Source organism: Sceloporus undulatus, chromosome 6 (genome assembly GCF_019175285.1).
Source record: "Sceloporus undulatus isolate JIND9_A2432 ecotype Alabama chromosome 6, SceUnd_v1.1, whole genome shotgun sequence".
Classification (NCBI taxonomy): Eukaryota; Metazoa; Chordata; class Lepidosauria; order Squamata; family Phrynosomatidae; genus Sceloporus; species Sceloporus undulatus.
This window is the reverse complement of record NC_056527.1, coordinates 45,157,568-45,179,529: the sequence shown is the minus strand read 5'-3', so window position 1 is coordinate 45,179,529 and position 21,962 is coordinate 45,157,568. Positions and strand designations below refer to the sequence as shown.

General features: G+C 40.3%; 1 protein-coding gene across 8 annotated transcripts in view; it reads left to right on the top strand.

Moving 5' to 3' along the window:
• TBC1D5 (TBC1 domain family member 5) overlaps window positions 1-21,962 on the top strand; it is a 304,630-nt gene that overhangs the window by 220,784 nt on the left and 61,884 nt on the right. For all 8 annotated transcript variants that reach the window (XM_042474674.1, XM_042474672.1, XM_042474673.1 and 5 more), the window contains one exon: window positions 19,874-20,016. In XM_042474674.1, the coding sequence (XP_042330608.1) occupies window positions 19,874-20,016 (143 nt within the window). The remainder of the gene's footprint in view (window positions 1-19,873; window positions 20,017-21,962) is intronic.

Genomic DNA, 21,962 nt, shown 5'->3' with positions numbered 1-21,962 from the left:
AGGCAACATGAAGTTAACAGTCACAAACACATAAATAAAAATTTAATTATACTTGAGGGACCCTGCCTTACAAAGCTCACAAACCCATAATGGAGCTTGCTGGTAATAAAGGTCTGATCTGTTTGCTAAATTCCACAGTGCCTAACCTAACGTCTACCTCTTTATTCAAAACCTGAGTTCAGTGCCAATTGGGGAGGGGGAAAAGATTGACTAAGTGTGGTGGAAAGTACTTTCTCAGTATTGCATCCACTGGTAGCATTTTTTTATAAGCAAAAAAGAGTATGGGAAGCAGGACATATAAGCAGATTTCTTGAAGTATTTATTTATGGTTGTAAGCTAAACATGTTAGTACATGTTTAATGGGATTTTTTAAAATTTGAATACATTTATTATTTACATCTGTGCAGGTTTCTGATATTCTATAAAGAGGTTTTAGAGGTGTTCCAAGCATAATTTAAATAGACTTAACAACTTTGAATTTTGTAAGAAAACCTGCTGGGGTAAAAATAAAATTGTTCAATGTTCTTCCTAATAACTTAAAACCATACAAGTATCCATGATTTTCATGTAGTGATGTAGATAGTTTCTAAGCTGACTCTTTGTAATAAATAGTATAAACACAGAAAGGTTATCAGTACGGTGTAGAATCTGGTAAGTGATAACAACTGCTGGTTATTCCCCACTCTGGCATGATATACTTAATATTAAACCCAGTAGGAGAATGGTCTAGCAATATTGCAGTTTTACTAAAAAAATAAATAATTTGCAAGCGATAGGCTGCTTAAGTTTGTATAGAGTGTTTGACAACATACAGTTTGATATATTGCTAGGCACAGCGGTAGGTTGGACTTGAGTGGTATTAGCTCTCAGTGTTTTGATTAATGGTAATTGTTGTGATGAAAAGCATGTTTTATGTACAACTCATAGTTCTGCAAAACAGAAGTCAACTTACAAGATCTGTAATTACTGTTCTGAGTTAGCATATAAAAAGAGCATGGAGAACATACAGGCAAAACACAGTAGGATATTTCGTATGTGTTTTTATTTCGTATTGTTTTATTTTTATATGCTATTCTTAATATGAGAAAACAACTCTTGTTTTGCTGTCATTTGAAGCATCAAGAAGAGCATGTGCATTACAAGGTGTAGCTTTGTTCCATAGAAGGGTGACATTTTACCTTGAATCAACAAGAAAAAAAATAAGCCAGAATAATTACAAAGAGTGGGGGTGCCACCATTTTAAGAATGGGAATTTTAAACCACATATCCTCGTCTCTTTGCTAGATCATACATATATTTAAAACATTTCTAACCTTAATTTAAGCTTCCATCTAAATTTGTTAAGTAAGTATTTGTTGTTTCATTATTGAAGGAGACACTGTTGATAGCCTTAGTTGTAAGATTATTACAGCTTGGAATGTTCCCATCCGTACTACATGTGGACAATGAGTCTGGAATTGCATACATCCTATTTATCAATGAAGCTAAATCACCCTTAATGTGAGAAGAATTAATTAAAGTGGCTTTATTCCTGAAAAACCATTGATTTTTAGTTTATGTAGACTGAGACAATTAATAATGATAATGTAGCTCCATTTTCCTGGGTTTTCTAATGATTACTTTGGAGTATTTAAAAAGAGCATCCAAATTCCTTTTGTATTTTAGATGCATAAAGTAACCATAGAAAATGATGGTTTAACTGTTATAAGCCTTTCTTTAAATCAGTAACTCAATGTACGCTTAAACATCTTTACTCAGAAAAAGTACAGTGAAACTTGTTCACAAATAAAGAATGCATAGAATTCCCTAGTTAGTCTCACACGTCTTGAATTCATCCTGTCTTCACGATTTTAATTTTAATTATAATAACTTGTACAATTAAAAATGAAATTAGTGGTCTCCTTTATGCATACTGCCATATACATTACCTGAATTGCCCTGAAAGTTTTTTTTTAAGTTACTGAAAGATTTCAACTAGATTTCAGATCGTGAAATCAGTATTTGTGGTTTCCAATGAGACATCTAACAAGTGGGAGGGGGATCCATTTTGGTAACAACAGGATTTGTTTCATTATTAGAGCATGCCTAAGAATATTAGCGCACAATTCATTCTCTCATATGTATTTGGCTGGGAGATAAAATCTGCAAGGCATGAAATTGTAGTGTTACAAAATAATTATTTCAAAGAGTAAATGGTCTCATTTCAGCTTGGAACACTGTGTTAGTTGTCAGGTGGTTTATCTCTTAGGAAACTACAAATTAATAAATACATCTTTAATATACACCTAAATCTATGGTCTAAAAATGTTGCAACCCACCCTCATCCCCCATTTCATTGCAGTTAGCAACCGTGTGTCATTGTGGCATTTTTTATTGAAAGGAACTTTATTTAAGTAGCATAAACTTGTTGGATGGGCTTCAATTAAATGATGATTTGTTAATGCAAATGTGTAGCGAATGACTGGTAGTACATCTGTCTCTTCATCCATAGGCCATTACTGTGGAGCATTAGCACATGATTGTAAAAAAACCTGGAAATCATTATATGCAGGTAGTACATATTCAATCAATTCTGACCTTATGTCTCCGATGAAATAAAAAAAAATCTTAACTAATGTAAATTATATTTAATTTGTAGGTGGGGTGGGGGAGAAGGAAAATCTTGAAATATCTGTGATTCAAGCTGTTATATGATGTGAGGTGACTGCAATTTGGATATGGCTGTCATTGGTGTCTCCAATGGGAACAATTAATCCTTGGTTACTCCTCCTACATGCTCTTCCAATCCAAATAGAAAGGTTTGGTTTATGTACGTAAGCAAAATACAGTATATTATTTCTTTTAGCATGCAAAATTTTTTAACCTGAGTGAGAATACAGCATTAGGGCAGGATAATTGTGACCAGCATTAATTAAACAGGCAGTGACAATTAATACCAAAAAAAAAAAAAAATCATACAATTAGCCTCAGTTCCATAAGTATCTAATGAGCCATTTGTCAGTCTTTTGGTGAAATAAACTACTCTGTCTTAATTCTCCACTCTTGCAGCAAATAAATAGGAATTATGAAACACCCGGGCACCAATAAAATATAATTTATTTCATAGGGCATGACAGAACTCTTTACATCTCTAAAATGAACATGTTATTTACAAACGACTTGTGATACTAATATATAAAAAAGGATTTCAGTGCTAACTGCTTTCGTTAGGCGGTAGATATTTTTTCCTGATTTGTTTAATCATTTAAATGTGTAATTACTCCTAAAGGCATGCGAGCTAAAATGACTATTCCTGACGTGATTAACTCATAAAGTCACAATGAACCTCACAAGAGAACCTGGGAAATGCCAGGGATCAGCACTCCGCAGCTGAAGGCATTAAGAAATTTCTGGAAAGGACAAAGTAATTATTTTCATTATGGAGCATTTCTCATCTTGCTATATCTTTCTGTCCTCTTTAGCCTTGTCAACACAAAACTCATAAGCCAAACAAGAAGGAAAGGAAATCTTTCAAAAGGTAGCTGCAAAGAAGAAATGCCAGCACTGAGGATTTTACAAGGCCATGGTCTGTGTACTATCCCAGAATTACAGGGTTTGTACCCAGGTCTAAGAGCTCACAATCCAAAACGGGAATGCAAGTCCTGAGCTGCCCTAAAAGAAACCAGGCCCTTAGAAGGAAAAAAAATCTTATCAAGGCTTAGCTAGTAAACAATGTTCCAATCTTTCAAATGTTCATTATATTAATGTAGGATAAGGTAGAGAACTAAGCGTTATGTTTTTCCCCAAACAGTTTTTTGTAAACGGAAAACTGCTTCCTGTCTGCTCTGAACTATTACTTGCAAGGGTATTACATAGCTTGAAGAAGCCCTTGAAAAATGTCCTCTGATATATTCTCGCTATACCATACATCTAAGTTCTTTGACCTTCCACTCGAAACACCTTCTCCCTCTACTGTGTTCCAAGGTCCTTTTGAAATTATACACACATACAACAGTGTAGTGGCTCCCTCTGCCAGACCAGTTCTCCCTGATCCAGCTCTAGCCATATTGGTGGTCCTTGGAATCAACAGTTATTATCAAGATGCCCAAGCAGCCACTTCATATACAATAAAAGCAGCCATCCCAGGGACTGGATTTTCAGCCTAGGAAGAATATCCCCATTTCATACACGGTTCCTGATTGTGGAGTCCTGGTCCTAATGTAAGAGCCAGAAAACATGTTTTGGCTTTATTTCAGGAATGGTCCCTTCTTGGCAACTTCTACAGTTAGCAAATATCTAGTGTCTAGAAAGTCTTAGAACAGATACTAATTCCTAGAAGAAAATGAATATCATCTTCCAGCAACTGAAAGAGCTACTGAATCATATAAAAGCATATCAAGTATATCTGATTTCCAGAGTGGTCAACAACATGCCAATAGGAAGCCAACATGCAGGATATAAGCACCATTGTACATTCCCATTTCTGGCCCTCAGAGGTTGGTTCTGAAGGGTACTACTCCAGTACTAGAGTAGTGAGTACATTGGCCATCACCTTCCAAATGAGCCAAGGTAATAAATTGTCAGTGAGCTGTTAACTCTGGTATGAGATGCATTGTAGTTTGTGATCTCATACAGTGGTACCTCGGGTTACGAAATTAATTCGTTCCGCGGCTAATTTCGTAACCCGAAAAACCTTCGTAACCTGAATTGCCATAGGCGCTAATGGAAAAAAGCTGCGGCTCCGCCGCGGCTCCATTGAAAATAGCGCCGAGGTTTTTTTGTAACCCGAAAAAACCTTCGTAAGCCGAAACAATAAATCCCTATGGGATTTTTTCGTATCCCGAAAAATTCGTAAGCTGGGTAATTCGTATCCCGGGGTACCACTGTATATATTCTTTCCTTTCTGCATCTCTTCTGGAGTTCAGATTCCATTTCTCTGGCCTGTTTTAACCATTGTTAAGATTCAAAGCAACAATTACATTTGTTTTGTTTAAAACTGACAATGGTTCCTTCTAGGAAAGGATGGATCTGTGAATTTCACTCTTTCACTTCTTTATTTTTCCATCTTGTAAAATATTTTTATTTGATTTCTGTATCAGTTTGTAATTTTTTAAAAAAAAGTCTACCAAAAATATGTATTAATTTTTGTACACATTTAAGGGCCATGTACAAATAAAATAATCTAAACAATTTCAAGCAATTCCAGAGTGGGAGTAGTTTGAAACAGGATAAAAGCATATTAAATAAGTCAAAGATTAAAACAGTTTGAAAGGCTACAAAAATTAGTTGTAGAGTTGGCAGATTTCCATACCTCTCTGTGGTTGTACTCTAACAATTGGCCATGTGTAATTATTCCACTTCTCGTGTTGTTCTGTAGAATTGTACTCTACAGCACACAAAACAGTTTGCCCAAAATATTTTCTTCTCCTTAATTTTGATTCTAACTGTAATATGGCATTTTAAGTAGAGTGTTCCAATACTATGAACACTCAAAGGAATAACAGTGGTTAAATAAATATTATTCAAAGCAAATATAAGTTGTAAATGGGACAACAAAAACTAAAGAGACAAGATGAAAAAGAGAGTCAGAAAAAATGGAGAAGGATAGTTTGGAGTTTGCAGAACTCAGACTGGTGTATCATGAATTTGACTGATTATTTGGTACATGGCTTAGAAGTTGACACAGGAAGATGGTTTTGCACATGGTGGCAAGAAGTAGAGCTTCTTGTTATTTTTTTCTAACAAGGAGCCCTGGTGGTGCAGTGTTTAAATGTTGGCACTGTAGCCTCTCAGAGCCACAAGGTTGTGAGTTCGATCCTGCACGGCTCCAGAATCGATTCAGCCTTGCATCCTTCCGTAGGTCACTAAAATGAGTACCCAGGTTGTTGGGGGCAGTTAGCCCACACATTGCAAACTGCTTAGGGAGGGGAGTCAAAGGCTATCATGGCCGGCATCCATAGTTTTTTGTGGGGTTTTCGGGCTTTGTGGCCATGTTCTAAAAGAGTTTCTTCCTGACGTTTTGCCAACATCTGTGGCTGGCCTCTTCAGAGAATGCTTGCCTCGAAAGGAGTTGGGTATGTATTTACTGTGTGATCCTGGGAAGGCAGGAGTGATTTGCATGTGTATTGTTCTGTTGCAAATGGAAGGCCTCAGGGTAGGAGGGTCTGCAAAAGAAGATTAGTGTCTGCTTGATTAGTGCTCACTGTGCTGGGAAACCCCTGACCCTGGGAGATTTCTCATTTACATTTGTTGAGTCTTCATCTTGCTATTTTCAGGACTGTTAGCCAAACCTTGTTTACTTTAAGGGTTTCCAATTTCCTGTTGAAATTGTCCAGGTGTTTGTGGATTTCAGTGGCTTCCCTGTGCATCCTGACAAGATAGTTGTTGGCATGGTCCAGAATTTCAGTTCTTAAACAGCATTTCCTGCCCAGTATGGTTTATAACATGTTCTGCTACTGCTGATTTTTTTGGCTGACCCAGTCTGCAGTGTTCCTTGATTTTTGTTTGCACACTGCGTTTGGTGGTCCCTATGTAGACTTGTCTGCAGCTGTGAGAGGGTCTATCTGGTCCTTGGCTGAGCGAAGCATTTGCTGGATTTTCTTTATCAGTTTGTAAACCATTTGAAGGTTGTGTCAAAGGAGTCACAGACAGAATAGGGAAACTGGTGAGGAAAGACATGCAAATCACTCCTACCTTCCCAGGGTCACACAGTATATACATACTCAACTCCTTTCCAGGCAAGCATTCTCTGAAGATGCCAGCCACAGATGCTGGCAAAACATCAGGAAGAAACTCTTCTAGAACATGGCCACATAGCCCGAAAACCTCACAAAAAACTATGCTTAGGGAGTGCTTAATTGCACTTATAAATAGTATGGAAATGCACTTGCTATAGGTATTGGTATCTAACAAGTACACAGCACACAGTTTGAGTATTTACTTGTTTCTCTATATAATCCATATAGAGCAAATGCAGGGAAGGTCTTTTTGCACTGACCTGGGAGATATCCTAAACTACGCTTCTTTATTAGGTTGATGTGGAGTACAGGACCTCAAAATAGAAACCCAGTCACCAAGCTGATATTACCAGCCTGAGTTTTAATTCATAAATCTCCTCTTTGACAGTTTTAAGTGCCCAAGTGAAAATATTTAAACATAGGCCTATGTCAAATTATGTCAGTGCTCTAGTGCAAAAATGGTGCTGGAAGTTGCATTTTCAGAATTAATGGAAGGGTAGTATAAAGTACCAGTTTTTAATTGTGCGAAAATAGTTACATAAATAGTTGGGGGACTGGATGGGTGACCAGTTGCACAAGCTCCTGCACAAAGTGCTTTGCACAACTGTTTGGGTAAAGGTACAACTATAGTTGCATGGATTTTTACTCCACCAGCTTTAAAACTGGATTTAGGATTTAGAATACAAATGCGTCTGGGCTTCAGAAAATTTGATTGCAATAGCTGCCTTCTCTGCTTTTCACAGACAAATCATGAAAATGCCTTTCTTACAGTCTATCCTGGAAAAAAAATCCTCTTTCTTCATTTACATTTTCATTTAGCTATTTGGTCTTTCCCTTCTATTCCTATGGGAAGTTGCTTTTAAATAACTCTTAAATGTTCATTTGAGGAACAGACCAACTCAGCTGGAACTTTCAGGTGCTACATGGTGGGCTGGGCAATTCCCTGTCTCCTGTCCTTGCCTGAATTAAGTCATAAGGGGCCAAGCAGTCAAAGCTGGAACTCATCCCTGTCTCACTATACTTTTCTCCATAGGTAATGTGCTTGAAATCCTTCAGAGAGTCTTTAGTTGTCTTTTTACATTAGTGCCTTGGGACCTATTCAGTAATCCAAATTAAACTGATTGTCTGGTTGTTCCAGCTTTACCAGTGGGACTACCCTTGTTCTATAATATTCCAGTGAATCATTAACTGTCACCATCTACTAAATTACCAGGACATCAGCCTTCTTAATATGGGGAAGGGGTGGAGGGGGAGGAGAAAATCTAAGTGGGGTACAGACTCAGCAGTTTGCAACCAACTTCCCATCTGGCTAATACATATCTCTGAAAGACCAAACTTAGAGGGTATACAAAGATCCTGGATCAACCCAGTTCAAAACACACCACATTATTTTAATCTTTTTAATCATATTAGAATTTGTTAATAAGAATATATGGAACATAATAATGTAGTCAGTTGCTGTTCAAGTGAAATATCAATTTTGTGTCCCTGTAGGTACACTATTCATGTGAGTGCGTCCTGAGCACATGTGCACTGAAACACACCCACACACTTATGCACATGAAAAAAGAGAAAAACCAGTATATGACACACTTGACTTGCACAGAAAAGAAGAAGGAATTCATTTGACAAATTGTATTGGTCCAACCTGATGATGGCAGGGGCCCACAGTCCCAGGGCTTGTAGGTATACATTTCGTGTGCACTATAATGCATGCCACATAGTTGTATGAAATCATAATGAAACATTTCATAATGTCTAAATAATGGAAGGTACATATTGTTTGAATTACTAACCATTCAAAACATTCAGTACAAGTCACTTGACACTAATTTTCCTGGTCAAATCCTTTTTTGAAAGAAGTCTGCCTTGACAAGCAATTTAGTAAGTACCTTTGTAGAAAGAGCCAGATTTGATGGGTCGTCGCATAAGCTACTTGACATTTGTCCCCAGTCAGACCGGATGCCACATGAAAAATTTACTCTGGCAAAGGGCTCCCAGGAATAAACAGTTCTCTAGTGTTGCTCACAAGGGAATCAGCAAGGTGAGCAGAACTTCAACTTGTCACGGATGCACTGTTCTGACAAACATAAGTAGATGCTAATGGCTAAATCGTGACAGAATAAAGTCCCACAACCATATGGCTAATTGCCACAACAATATCTTCAGTGTTATTAATCAAGTTTTCATAGTGTGCCATGATAATTGGAATAATTAGAAGCAGCATCGGCATTGCTTGCCTCTGTATCTCTCCCTCCACAACATGCTGCAGACCTGGAAGAACCACAATTTCTATACTACATTATTTAGTGGACGTTTTCCAGCAAATACAGCCATTAATTAAAGAATTATCTGTTTTCATCCTAGCCTATTATTACCAGCAGATTTCTGTAGTGTAGAAATACATAGGTACCTAAATGAAATCACACTTTTCTGACCAGAGATGTGATACCCAACTATGCTGCAAGAATCTCTTCCTGTCATAATTAACTGTTAAAAATTTAGAAATACTTGTTGCATAAACTATGTTTGATGTAAATTTATCTAGCCTATGTTAACAAGAGTTAAAATATTTCACCATAATTCTTTGCAATGTTACAAACGTAATAGAAACAACTGCATATGTCCCAAATTGTGTAGTAGATTAGCAAACTAATACCATGTATGAAGTTAAGTCTTTTAAAGACATACCCCAACTGTTTTCAAGTTCTTTAATTACTTGCTAACAGAATTTTAAAGTCTTCTGCAGACTCTATGTTTTGAGTTCAGAAATGTAGTTCATTTTTTAAAATGTTTTGTAATAAATGATTTCAAGAACTTCCAGTTATACTCTACCTCTGAACCCAGGAAGTAAATAAGGCTGCAATATAGTACTTTTTGCTTAGCTGTATTTCTAATCACCATCTTCATACACTTCAAATTGGGCTAGTTGTTTACTGGCCTCCCTTTTAATACTATGCTAGCAATGAGAAACCACCCAGTATATCCTGAGTACATACATAAACAGTTCGTCAACTGGTCAATATAACTGGAAGATTGATGATAATGACTCTCTTCATGAATGTATGAAGGCATTTAGCCAAACTAATGGATTGAAATGGACTGCTGTCTATGGCCTTTGAAGGGCAGCTTAATTTAGTTTTAGAGCTTACCATAGTCATCAGATGAAATATTGTGATGACATAAATCTTGCCTGTTTCTGCTTTTTGAAAAGCTAGTGTTGTCTCAATTGAAAATTTGCAGAATAATATATTTTGAAATCTGTGCTTCTTTTGAAAGTGCCCTGAATTGCTGAAGTCATAACTTTGTTTTGGTTGAAGATCACCAGGTGTTCTTTTATAAAGGTATATTTTACAGCTGGAGCTATGCTTTAATAAAAAAAAGTTGAACTGGGCTGAAAATAATTCTCAAAAAAATTATTGAAACTATTGAAAGTTTCCAGAAATTATTATAATTATGTAAGGCCCATTGCAGACGGGTGTAAAGTATGTCCCCAGGACGTACTAGGGTTAGGAAAGGGCGTCCATTCCAGACGCCCTAACCCTAGTACATCCTGGGGACGTACAAAATGGCGGCGCCCTATACACATGGGTGCCGCCATGGGGTTGTCACCACCACACCGCGTCCAAATGGGGCAGTGCGGAAGTGATGTCATGGTGCCGCGCGAGGGTGCCTGGGGCGCTCTTTTCCCGATGCCAGAAGGAGCTCCATTTCGGAGCTCCTTCCAGGATTTGCGTGGCTGGTGTAGCCTGTACATGGCTGCGCCAGCAATGCAAATGAGAAAGGGGCTGAGCAGCCCCTTTCTCAGTGTCCCCGCCACCATCGGGTGTCCTTGGGGGCATGAAGCCCCAAGGACACCCCTTTCCAGGCCGCAGGGAAGCGGCCTTTTGCTGCTTCCCCGCGGCCGGGAAAGTGGCAGATCGGGGCCTCAGAGGCTGCCACTGTGGCAGCTGAGGCCCCGATCTGGCAGGGAAAGGGCTGGATACAGGCCACCCCTTTGGGTGGTCTGTAACGCACCTAAGGTCCAAAATGCTGAGCCCTTTCTTCAACAACTGGGCCGCCATTACTACAGACTCTTGGGCACTTACCACTCCTACAGGAAGGCTACTGGTTCGTGACGCTAGACCTGAAAGATGCCTACTTTCACATAGCGATCCTGGAGGACCACCGCAGGTTCCTCACCTTCACTGTCGGATACCAGGCATACCAGTACAAGGTCCTTCCCTTTGGCCTTTCCACAGCTCCAAGAGTCTTCACCAAGTGCATGGCACCCGTGGTGGCATACCTGCGTCAAAAGGGAATGACAGTCTTCCCATACCTGGACGACTGGCTCTTCGCAGCATCCTCAAAGGACACGCTTCTCAAGCAGCTAGATTTTGCCCTATCCCTGCTGCAAGCACTGGGATTACAGGTCAATTTCGACAAGTCTAACTTGACTCCTACCAAGCGAATAGACTTTATAGGAGCAACGCTGGACTCTCTACAGATGAGGGCATACCTTCCACAGACAAGGTTCCAGGCCCTCTGTGCATCCCTGCAGCCCTTCCTGCGCCGAAGACGTCTTCAGGCCCGTTCAGTGCAAATCGCCATGGGACATTTAGCCTCCACCACTTTCGTCACACCGTGGGCCAGACTGCGTCTGAGGCCCATTCAATCTTGGTTCCTCTCCGTGTTCGACTCCAGCCGAGACACGCCTACCAAGCTTCTCACCATCCCGAGGACTGTACAGAGGTCTTTACGATGGTGGCTCCAATCCGACAACGTCTGTGTGGGGATGCCATTCCTACCCCCTCAGCCGGACATCTCTCTGACTACGGACACCTCCCTACAGGGATGGGGCGCCCACACGCTGGACCTTACAATAAAGGACAAATGGTCACCGGCAGAAGCTGCTCTCCACATCAACGTCTTGGAAATGCTTGCCGTGGAGAAAGCACTCAGAGCCTTTCAGTCCGTCCTCACGGACAAGGCGGTGCTTCTTCTCACCGACAACACCACCGTCATGTACTACCTCAACAAACAAGGAGGTACAAAGTCAAGGACTCTGTTGTTAGCCACCACCCGCATTTGGGAATGGTGCATAGCACACAAGATTCTGCTACAAAGCATCCACCTGCCCGGCGACCAGAACGACCTGGCAGACCAACTCAGCAGGTCACCCTCCACTTGCCACGAGTGGAGACTACATCCAGAGGTGGTCTCCCTACTTTTCAATCGTTGGGGAATCCCCCTCCTCGACCTCTTTGCCTCCCGGCTGAACGCCCACACGGTAAGATTTTGCTCACAGTACAGAGACCCAAGATCGGAAGGGGACGCCTTCCAGATCAAATGGACTCAAGGCCTCCTATATGCCTTTCCTCCGTTTCCCCTCATCACTCGGGTCCTCTCGAAGATTTTGGCCGACCATACAGATGCAATCCTAATAACTCCGTGGTGGCCCAGACAGCCTTGGTTTGCTCTGCTCTTACAACGAGCGCAGGACCATCTCCGCCTAGAGCACTGGCCCGACCTGCTCTCGCTCCACGGCGGACAAGTTCACCATCCCGAGATGCAATCTCTCCCAGTGGTAGCATGGAGGATTCCATCCTGAGGACACTTCCATCCGGTGTACAGGATATCATCAGGGCAGCTCAGAGACTGTCCACACGGAGGTCCTATGCCTACAAATGGGATAGGTTCCTAACCTTTCTACAAGCAAAGGACGTTCCACCATCCCGTGTCTCCATCCCTGTGGTCCTGGATTTTCTCATGACCTTGGCAGACACAGGCCTTTCTTTGAGTTCTATCAAGTGCTACCTGTCGGCTATCTCATCTCACTACCTGTTCCAGGACAAGCCTTCCCTGTTTGGTGATCCTCTCATAAGGAGGTTCCTTAAGGGATTCAACAAATTGCACCCACCGGTTCTAGACCCTACGCCACAGTGGAGTCTAGATACCGTCCTGGCACATCTGGTGTCCAAGCCCTTTGAGCCTTTAGCTACCACGGACCTGAGACTCCTCACTTGGAAGACGGCCTTCCTGGTAGCTATCGCGTCAGCCCATCGAGCTGGTGAACTGTGTGCTCTGAGGATGGACCAGCCTTTCCTCCGTTTCCATAAGGACAAGGTGGTGCTCCGTACAGACATTACTTTCTTGCCAAAGGTAGTGTCTGCTTTTCACATCAACCAGGACATTGTTTTGCCGACTCTGGCTCCTAATCCAACCACAGACTCTGAGCGTCAGCTCCATGCCCTGGATGTCCGCAGGGCGCTGGCGTTCTATCTGGACAGGACATCTGCTTCCAGGCGTTCGGAGAGACTGTTTGTGTGCTACTCCGAAGCCAAGAAGGGGTTGCCGGTGTCACCGCAGAGGTTCTCCAAGTGGGTGGTCAGTACCATCCACCTCTGCTACGAACTGGCTAGAAAGCCTCTACCAGGTCGGGTTAGAGCCCATGCAACTAGGGCGGTAGCTGCATCCTCAGCCTTCTTGACGGGGATTCCCCTTGAGGATGTGTGTAAGGCAGCTGTCTGGTGCCAGCCTTTGACATTCATTAGACATTACAGGCTAGATGCAAGGGCCAGGCATGATGCAGCCTTTGGGAGGGCAGTGTTACTCTTTGCTATGCAATAGACCTGTTGCACTGTTAATAAATAACACAGTTGTTTGGTTTACATACTTTATTGATATGTGATTATTGGGTATTGACACTCCCTCCTCCACTGACTATAGCTCGCTAGTCTAAACCCATTTGTGTGATTCGCAGAGACCACGAAGAAGAAGAACAGGTTGCTCACCTGTAACTGTGTTTCTTCGAGTGGTCATCTGCGAATTCACACAAACCCGCCCATCCATCCCCTCAGTGTCTGCTCATTTGACAATGCTTGTTGCCGCGCTGATTAGCGGCTCATTCGGAACTGAAGAAGAGCGGGCCACCAGGGGCCTTATATATGGGTGGGCAGAGCTACCGCCAAAAAGTTGCAGAAAGATACATTACTTTCTGCCTAGAGATTCTAGAAGTTTCCGAGGATTGCTGCGCAGGCGCAGAATAAACCCATTTGTGTGAATTCGCAGATGACCACTCGAAGAAACACAGTTACAGGTGAGCAACCTGTTCATCCAGCCTATTGGAAGGTAAACATAGGGCACTCTCTCCCAGAATCCTGAGTTTGTAAGAGAGAGCAAACACCCCCCCCCCCATTCCCATCAAGGTGAATGACTAAAACATCTGGAGGAGGCCCACACAGCAAACAGCAAGGGGAGCAGTCCATTCCAACAAAGGCCCCTGCTCCCCAACCATTCAACAATGGCAATTTCATTCAAACTAAGGTGAGGTCCGAAATGACTCTGTTGGGCCTATCTCACTGCCCAATAGACCATACTGTAGCCGCAGATCAAGACTCGCCATCACGCCAAACAGTTCCTGGAAGTGGATAGAAAATCAGAATAAAGGTTAAAAACTTTGCATCAAAACTTACATATGTACGTCTTATAAACAGAAGAGTTCCAGTGTCCAATATATTGGATTACCTGCAGGCTAAAGCCCATGGCTGCTGTTGTGGAAGCTGCTTCAATCCTAAAAGAATGGATGCCAGATTTAACCACCCAGAAACCCAGGTTGTTCAGTGCTTTAGAGGTAATAGACCAGAATTGAAATTTAGTAAGGTGGGAGACATTTTTGTGACACAAGAGAAACCCAGAGGAAGTGCCTTGTAAGCATGCATAAGACTGTAAAGCCAATAAAGGGCACAATTCCTTCTGAGGACAGGACCCCAATGAGATCAAAGTGCCCATCCGTCTCTTATCCATTTGGATCCCCTCAAAATAATCTCTGCTCACTGTGTGGAAAGCGCCAAATCACCAAAGGCCAAAGGTTTGCCTAACAGATCATACTTCGAAAAAGCAACCAATTCACTTACTCGAAAAGCCCCCCAAAATGCAGTTAGTGTGGTAGCATGAAAAAGAGCCACTTCAAATGGTGATGCGCAAAACACAGACCTTTGTTTCCTTCATCCCCCAGCCAGAGATATTGGCTTCCTAGAGCCTGACCTCAAACCCAAGCCCTTGTCCAACCTTCAAACACCCTTATCACCCTAAAGTCAGACATGCTATCAAGCAAACCTTGGGCCTTTACCGCAAAGGCTAAGCAGACAATTTAGCTCAAACGGTCTGCCTTCTTAGCAGGCCCACACCTTTCTTGGGAGCCATAACACCCACTCATAAATCAGAGAGACTCCACAGCTAGAAAGCAAACTACAAATCCCAAACTCATCAGTCAGAGAGACACATTCCCCCCCAGTAAAAGAAACAACACTGAGAAAAAAATTAAAATGGCATCATCTGAGAAGCCTGGCCAACAAAATGGCACCCCCCTATGGAATACAACAAAATGGCCCCCCAAGAGGCAGTACAACAAAATGGCTAGGCCAGCCACCCATCATGAAGACCATTAAAGGCATACCTTCCCTTAAAGCGGCTGAGCCGCTTAGGTCATGTCCAAATTATTGCTTCCATTTCAACAGACATCACCAAGGAAGACAGGAGCTGAAACATCTGCTACTTTTTGGTGGCAGCACTTCTGCTGCTCCCTCACCAGGAGACTATATAAGCATGTTTGTGGCAGCTCCTTCAATTCCTCAGCTCCATACACAATCCAGTGCCTTGAACTTCCAAGGATTCAGCCACCAGAAGCTGGCAATGTGTCTCCCATGAGCCCGTCCAGACTCTCTTTACTGGGGGCGTATTCCAGCTAGCCCTACCAGCACAAATACCATGTTCAGCTGCTGTCTCTACACAACTAAAGTGATAGACAGACAGACATGATGCCATCATCAACTGGAAGTCCATCTGCTGATTTTTGTAGACAGGTTTTAAATTATTGTATTAAATCTACTTCAGTTTTTTAGTATCCTTCATTGATCCCGGTTGTAAATGAAAATAGCACTGTTCAATTGCTTTTTAAAAAAATGATTAAAATGATTAAACTTCTGTTTTGTCCTACACATAGACCCCTCTCCTAAGGCAAGGCTAAGGGTTAGTAGGTGGTGGCAGTAGCATAGAGATATTGTGGTAGAGAGTAGCCTAGTAGTGGGGATAAGGGCGGTCTGTGACATTTTGTTGGCAGTAACAGGGCCCTGTAAGAGTGGTCTGTCACACTTCAGATGTAAGCAACTCTTAAAATATTTTACTTTAAATGTTAAAATGCAGCACGAATTAAAACAAGCAATATGACACAGACATACCCAAGGTATGCATTTTATCTAATGGTTTATATCTTCCCCCCCCCCCCCCTTATACACTGCATTAGACAAAATAACACTTGGTGGAATGTATATGTAGCAACTGATCAGGTGTAATGATTAGGAGTATTTCCCATCATCACAGTGGAGACCCTGTTATCTTACAATGACTTTTTTTCCCCAAAAACTAGTAATTCTAGCCATTTAGTGTTGTAGTTGTTTAGTATTATATAGTTGTTATATAATCCTACAATTTTATGCACTTCCTTGCTCAGGTATGATGGCCTCCTCCCTTTAATTTCAGCCATTCAATTAACATTCTCTCATGCCTTATTATTCCATACCTATTCTGTGCCTTGCATATCTGCTAGAATCCTTCCTCATTTACAAGACAATGTTAAGAAGTGTTTCTTATCCAGTTTGATCAGGTGATATGAAGATGTAGTCAGTTGGCACTTCCTTGGATGTTAACTTGCTTAGCAATCAAGTTAACAAGGTTTCATCTCACTTAGTTTAATATTTATGTGCAACTTTTGGAAAGTTTTGACCATAGTATTATCAGTTTAGTAACACCCTAAATGTTATTTGTCTTCAAAGCTAGGGGGAGTGCACTGCACCTTCAGTCTCTTGAAAGACTGCAGGGGCTTCCAAAAAGCATCTATCATTCACAGTTATAATGGATTATGCAACTATATCCTATATATTTTTCCTCAACAGAAGTTTTATTCTAGTTAATAAAAAGATTTGGGGGGGGGGCAATAAGAAAACATTGGCAGGACTGCTAAGTGAATGTGATGTCTGGACCTCCTGTCATTTTCCTTGCATGAGGCAGTGCAATTGCAAAGTAAAGGTTTACCTGCTAACACCGTCTATGATTTACCCAAATACATAGTATTATGATTACTTGGCAGTATAACACACACACACACACACACACACACACACACACACACACAAGTTAACTTCCACAAGGTAAATCTTCTCAGACATGATTGTGTGTGTCAGTTCAGCAAGTTCTGGAAATTGTTTACCCACATTAGTACTGCATTTAAAGAACCCCAAATACCATTGCATTTATTCATAAAGTCTTCATTATGCTGAAGATTCTGATTGTGTGAGACCATGCCCCAAAATACAATTTGGAGACTAAAATGCCTTTATTCAGAGAAATACCATAGATCCCTCGAGCCCTGTATTCTTTTTCTCTGACTGGCACCCGCTCTCCAAGGTTCTATTTATAAGTTGTTGCTGGTACTGTAATCATTAATAAAAATGCTTTTGTTTTAAAGTTTCATTTTTGCTTTTTAAAAGTGCCACTCTTTGTAGTTAGAAGTTTCCAGATCATTAGGTTCTCTCTGTTGTAGGTCATTATTAAACCACTGTCTGTGGATGGTAATTATGAATTGTTTGGAATTATGGTTTAATTACATAGATCATATGTAGAAAACATGGGATTACACATTTCATCAAAGAGCTTGCAGCAACTCTTTATTGTTTACCATTGCCTTTTAAAAAACCTTCTGTATTTTTGGTTGACTGCAATTGCTATTTCGGTGTAGCAAAACAGGAATTATTTTGTTACTGCATGTGATAAAAGGGTACACCATTGTGAGCAAGGATAAGGATAGTCTGCAGGTGTAGCAGATGTGAAATTGGAATTAACAGGACAGAGCTATAATTAAACTATAGACAACCATCTGAAAAGAAAGGAGCTTCTCTTGTCCAGTGGTATCATTAAGTTTACCTTAGATTATCTCTAAATATTTGAAAGAGCAATAAGTGTGTGTTAATTAGTAAGCAAACACTCCAACTTAGAACTTAATTCCTTCTAGCATCTCTTTTTATGAAGATATTGCTTGCTGAAGTCAAGCCATATGGGAACATAGTTCAGAGACAATGGGTCTCTTAGTTTGTGGATGCTACAAGGAAAATGTTACTAAAAATGAACAGATACCAATTTACAATTGTGTAAAGTGCTTATACCCATTGAGTCAGAGAGGTTCAGACTATTAATGGCAGCATTATAGTTACTAAAGCAGTCCAGGTCTTCAGCTGTCTACATCTGTGAAAACAGAACATCTCTAGGGATTAGGAGTCAATATTCCCAAGAGAAAATCTAAAAGCACAATAAGGAAGGGAAAAAAGGACAGACTGATTGTCTGACTTTGATTTGAGCAGAACAAGCTTACATCTACAAACGATTAGCACTGCATAATAAAATGGTAAAGAAGAAAAAGAGATTTCTGATTTTAAAAAAGACTAATAACAAATTCTATTAAACCATGCACTTTTTTTCTTTAAAGTGTATTAGTTTTATCCTTCCTTCCAAGCTGCATTAGGTAGTTAGGAATACACTCAGCTGAAATGCTTGCAGTGCTGCTGAGTTCTGAGATAGGTGGGTTTAACAAAAGGAGTACCGTAACTGCTACTTCAAGTGATAGGCTTCCTACAGAGTCTAAGTCATGTTTGTGACACCAAAAGATAATAGTTTCCTGTGGGCAAGTCACTGAGCAGTAGTTTTGTACCATAGGATAAAACAGAATGTTTAAATTGTGTAAAATTAGCTTTGCATCATGTTTCTCCCACATCTTCTGTGGTAATATTTCTGCCAGTTCTATAAGCAGATATTCATAAATACATGTTATTGTATTGTTTGAGGCAATATTGATAAATAGTTTCTTAAATTTCTTAACCCTATAGTAGCAAAACTCATTCTTCAAAGTTAGGTCCATATTGTACTGGTATGGTTTAGCCAGACATAGGTTGCACTGTTGCTGCTGAGATCATCTGTAAAATTTGGGGGAGCCAGGAGATGGGATGACCCTACAAGTCCCATTTTTACAGCAGTTGCATCAATGGAAATATACAGTGGTACCTCGGGATACGAAATACCCAGGTTACGAAATTTTCGGGATACGAAAAAATCCCATAGGGAATTATTGTTCCGGGTTACGAATGTTTTTTCGGGTTACGAAAAAACTTTTGGCGCTTTTCGGCGCAAATCGCGGCTTTTCCCCATTAGCGCCTATGGCATTTCGGCTTACGAAGGCTTTTCGGGTTACGAAAGCGGCCGCGGAACGAATTAATTTCGTAACCCGAGGCACCACTGTACTGGTTTTAGAGCAGCTATTGTCACATGTTTTGTCAATTATATGACTGGAGCTGCTTCTGCCATTATGCTCTCTTTCACATTCCTCCTTAACCCCACTTCCTTGTCTTATTCCTGTTCCTCAATTTAATTTAATTTAATTTTTATTTTAACTTTCTTGCACAATTCCAGTTCTACTAATGGAACTTAATTTTTTTAAAGGAAAGAAAAGCAATAGAAAAAAAAATAAACGCACTCAGCCTGCTTAGGAATGTGGGGGGAGGAGACACTGACACCATATGACTGCTAGTATGACAACTGTTCTGCAGCGATGTTTCGTACCTGAGAATTAATGCAGTTGAGAGGACATTGATGGGTTTCTCCTGTTCATGAAAAGGGACACCCTAACCACACTTTGGAGACACAGCAGCTATGCATCACAGGCGTCGTTGTGGAATAAGTATCACCAAAGGCGCTTTTCTCCAGCTGTGATAGCAATTTAAAAGCTGCATGTAGTAATCTCCTTAATAAGCAGGTGGAAAGAAAAGCTTCAAAGCTTTGAAGACCTTAACACTAATCTTTGTCTAAGTAAAGACACAAGCAGACACCCTAGATCCACTTCATAAAACTTGGAGTAATCTCATTGGAACTCATGGGCAATAAAATAGTAATAACTAATTCAAGTCCCCTTGATTTTCATGGTTGTAGTCTACTAACAAACTGTGCATACACACATTTCTAAGTACAAATTTTATAGTAAGTTACTTACTTGTAGTAAGTTTCTCTGAAGGTCATCAGATTCTGGGCAGCATTATGCAACTTTTGACATGTTCTGTTGATTTTATTTCTTTTAGCCGATGGGTTAGACTTCTGTTTGGACGGGAATTTCCACTCCAGGACCTTCTAGTCGTCTGGGATGCTTTATTTGCTGACAGCATCACTCTTGACTTAGTTGACTACGTTTTCTTAGCCATGTTGCTGTATATTAGAGATGCCTGTGAGTATCAATTGCATTATCTTTAAGAAGTGCATATAGCATTTTTAAAATTCCTTTACATTGCTAATTGAAAATTAGTTTTAATTATAGATGGTATTAAATTGTTTACAATATATAAGAAAGCAATAATATTACTACTTAAAATAATTTCTAATGCTTTTACTCTTAATATGCTTCTTTTGAGACCTAGAACTGTAAGCTGCATTGCTTAAAATAATATGGCCAAAGTAGACATAGAGCTCCTCCTTCTGTCAGATGTGGTGTATTGATTAAAACTATGTTTTCACTACTTAAATATTATTTGTATTTTAGAAATTAGAGGGCAACATAAGAAAGGCAACATTTTAAAAAATTAGGGTCGCCATTGGTTGAAAATTATTTGAAGGCATGCAACAATAAACATAATATGAGTGTTCAAATTAATCTAAATGCTTGCTTTGTTGTGTGGCTTCAATTCATTTCCAATTTATGACAACCCTAAGGCAAACCTATCATTGGGTTTTCTTGGGAAGATTTGTCCAGCAGAGATTTGCCATTGCTTTCCCATGAGGCTGAGAAGGTGTGATGTGCCCAAGGTAACCCAGTGGGTTTCATAGCCAAGCTGGGAATCGATCCTTGGGGGTCATTCAGATGTCTTTTCTTCACCAGAACAATGTGAATAACCTCACTCATGCATTCCAGGTTTGGTACACTATGGAAACGCATTTCTCCACATTTCTGTGAGTTCAGTTGCTCACATGTGCAAGCACCCACTGGTACCCCTCAGCCGGGCAGAGGTTCTTCCTCCCACCATTCAAGGGGGGCCAGTATTCCTTTTTCTCTCCCCAATTTTCATCTCTTTTTTTCCCCAGTGGCAGCTGTTCTGCTGGGAAAGAGGTGGCACTTTCTTGACCATGAGGCTGTTGACAATGTGAATATATTCAAAACATGTTCAAGGCATGCATAGTTTTATCCCAAGTCTATTTGGGTCTATTTGCATTGGTTATTCACACTGCCAACAATACAAATCTTTTTTAAAAAATCCTCAGAAAATAGCCAGATATAGATTATCCCAGGGTTAGTGGGAATTTTGGCATTCCCTCACCTCCAAAACACTGAAGGGATGCATTCAGAATGTATGTGAACAACAGAGATTCAACCCAAATTCATTCTGGATTATTTTCTCAATAATCCCCCGGTCTCCAGAGTCATAGTCCATTGCTCAAACCACTATGCCACTCTGGCTCTAGGGGGCTGTAAATTGTAGATCCAACACACATGTCCATGGGAGTATATAGAGCAAACACATGTTTTTATATAGATGCCATGATATATTATGTGAAGAATCGGCCTAAGTAAAAAACTTTATTAAAGGAGTAAAGAACATGTGAAAGATAAAGAGTAAATAAATGTGTAAAAAAAAGTTTATGTTAATTGGTTGAGACATGTGCAGAAGCATGAATGGGTAAATTAAGCAAAATATCAATGGTTATCGATAACAGGGATTTCCAGTGGTTTATATCTTAAAGTCAGTCTCCCTTTCCAAGGCAGATTTTTTAAAAAAAATAATCTGATAACATTATAACACCAACATTCTATAACCTCTTTCTGAGTAAATCAGAAAAAGGGTTGTATTAGCTGACTTACAAGAGTCGTGTAGAATTCTCCAGCACACCTGTGGATACTATTTTAGAGCCAAATCTTGAAAACAATTACTCACACTTTATTTTTGATGGACTCAGTTGTAACAAATATTCTGTTTCCAATGCTTAAGATTGTGAAATTGGCTCTAAAAATGTATTTGGATTAAAATTTGTAAGACCATTTAAAAATTGGCTTTTCTCAATTCTCCTTTGTTTTACTATTTCTAGATCACACTGAATGGATGTTAAACTTTTTGTTTGTTTTTACCAGAGGAATTTGGAAAGTTAGTTATTTTTTTCCCTTTTGTCTCTCTCCCCCCCCCC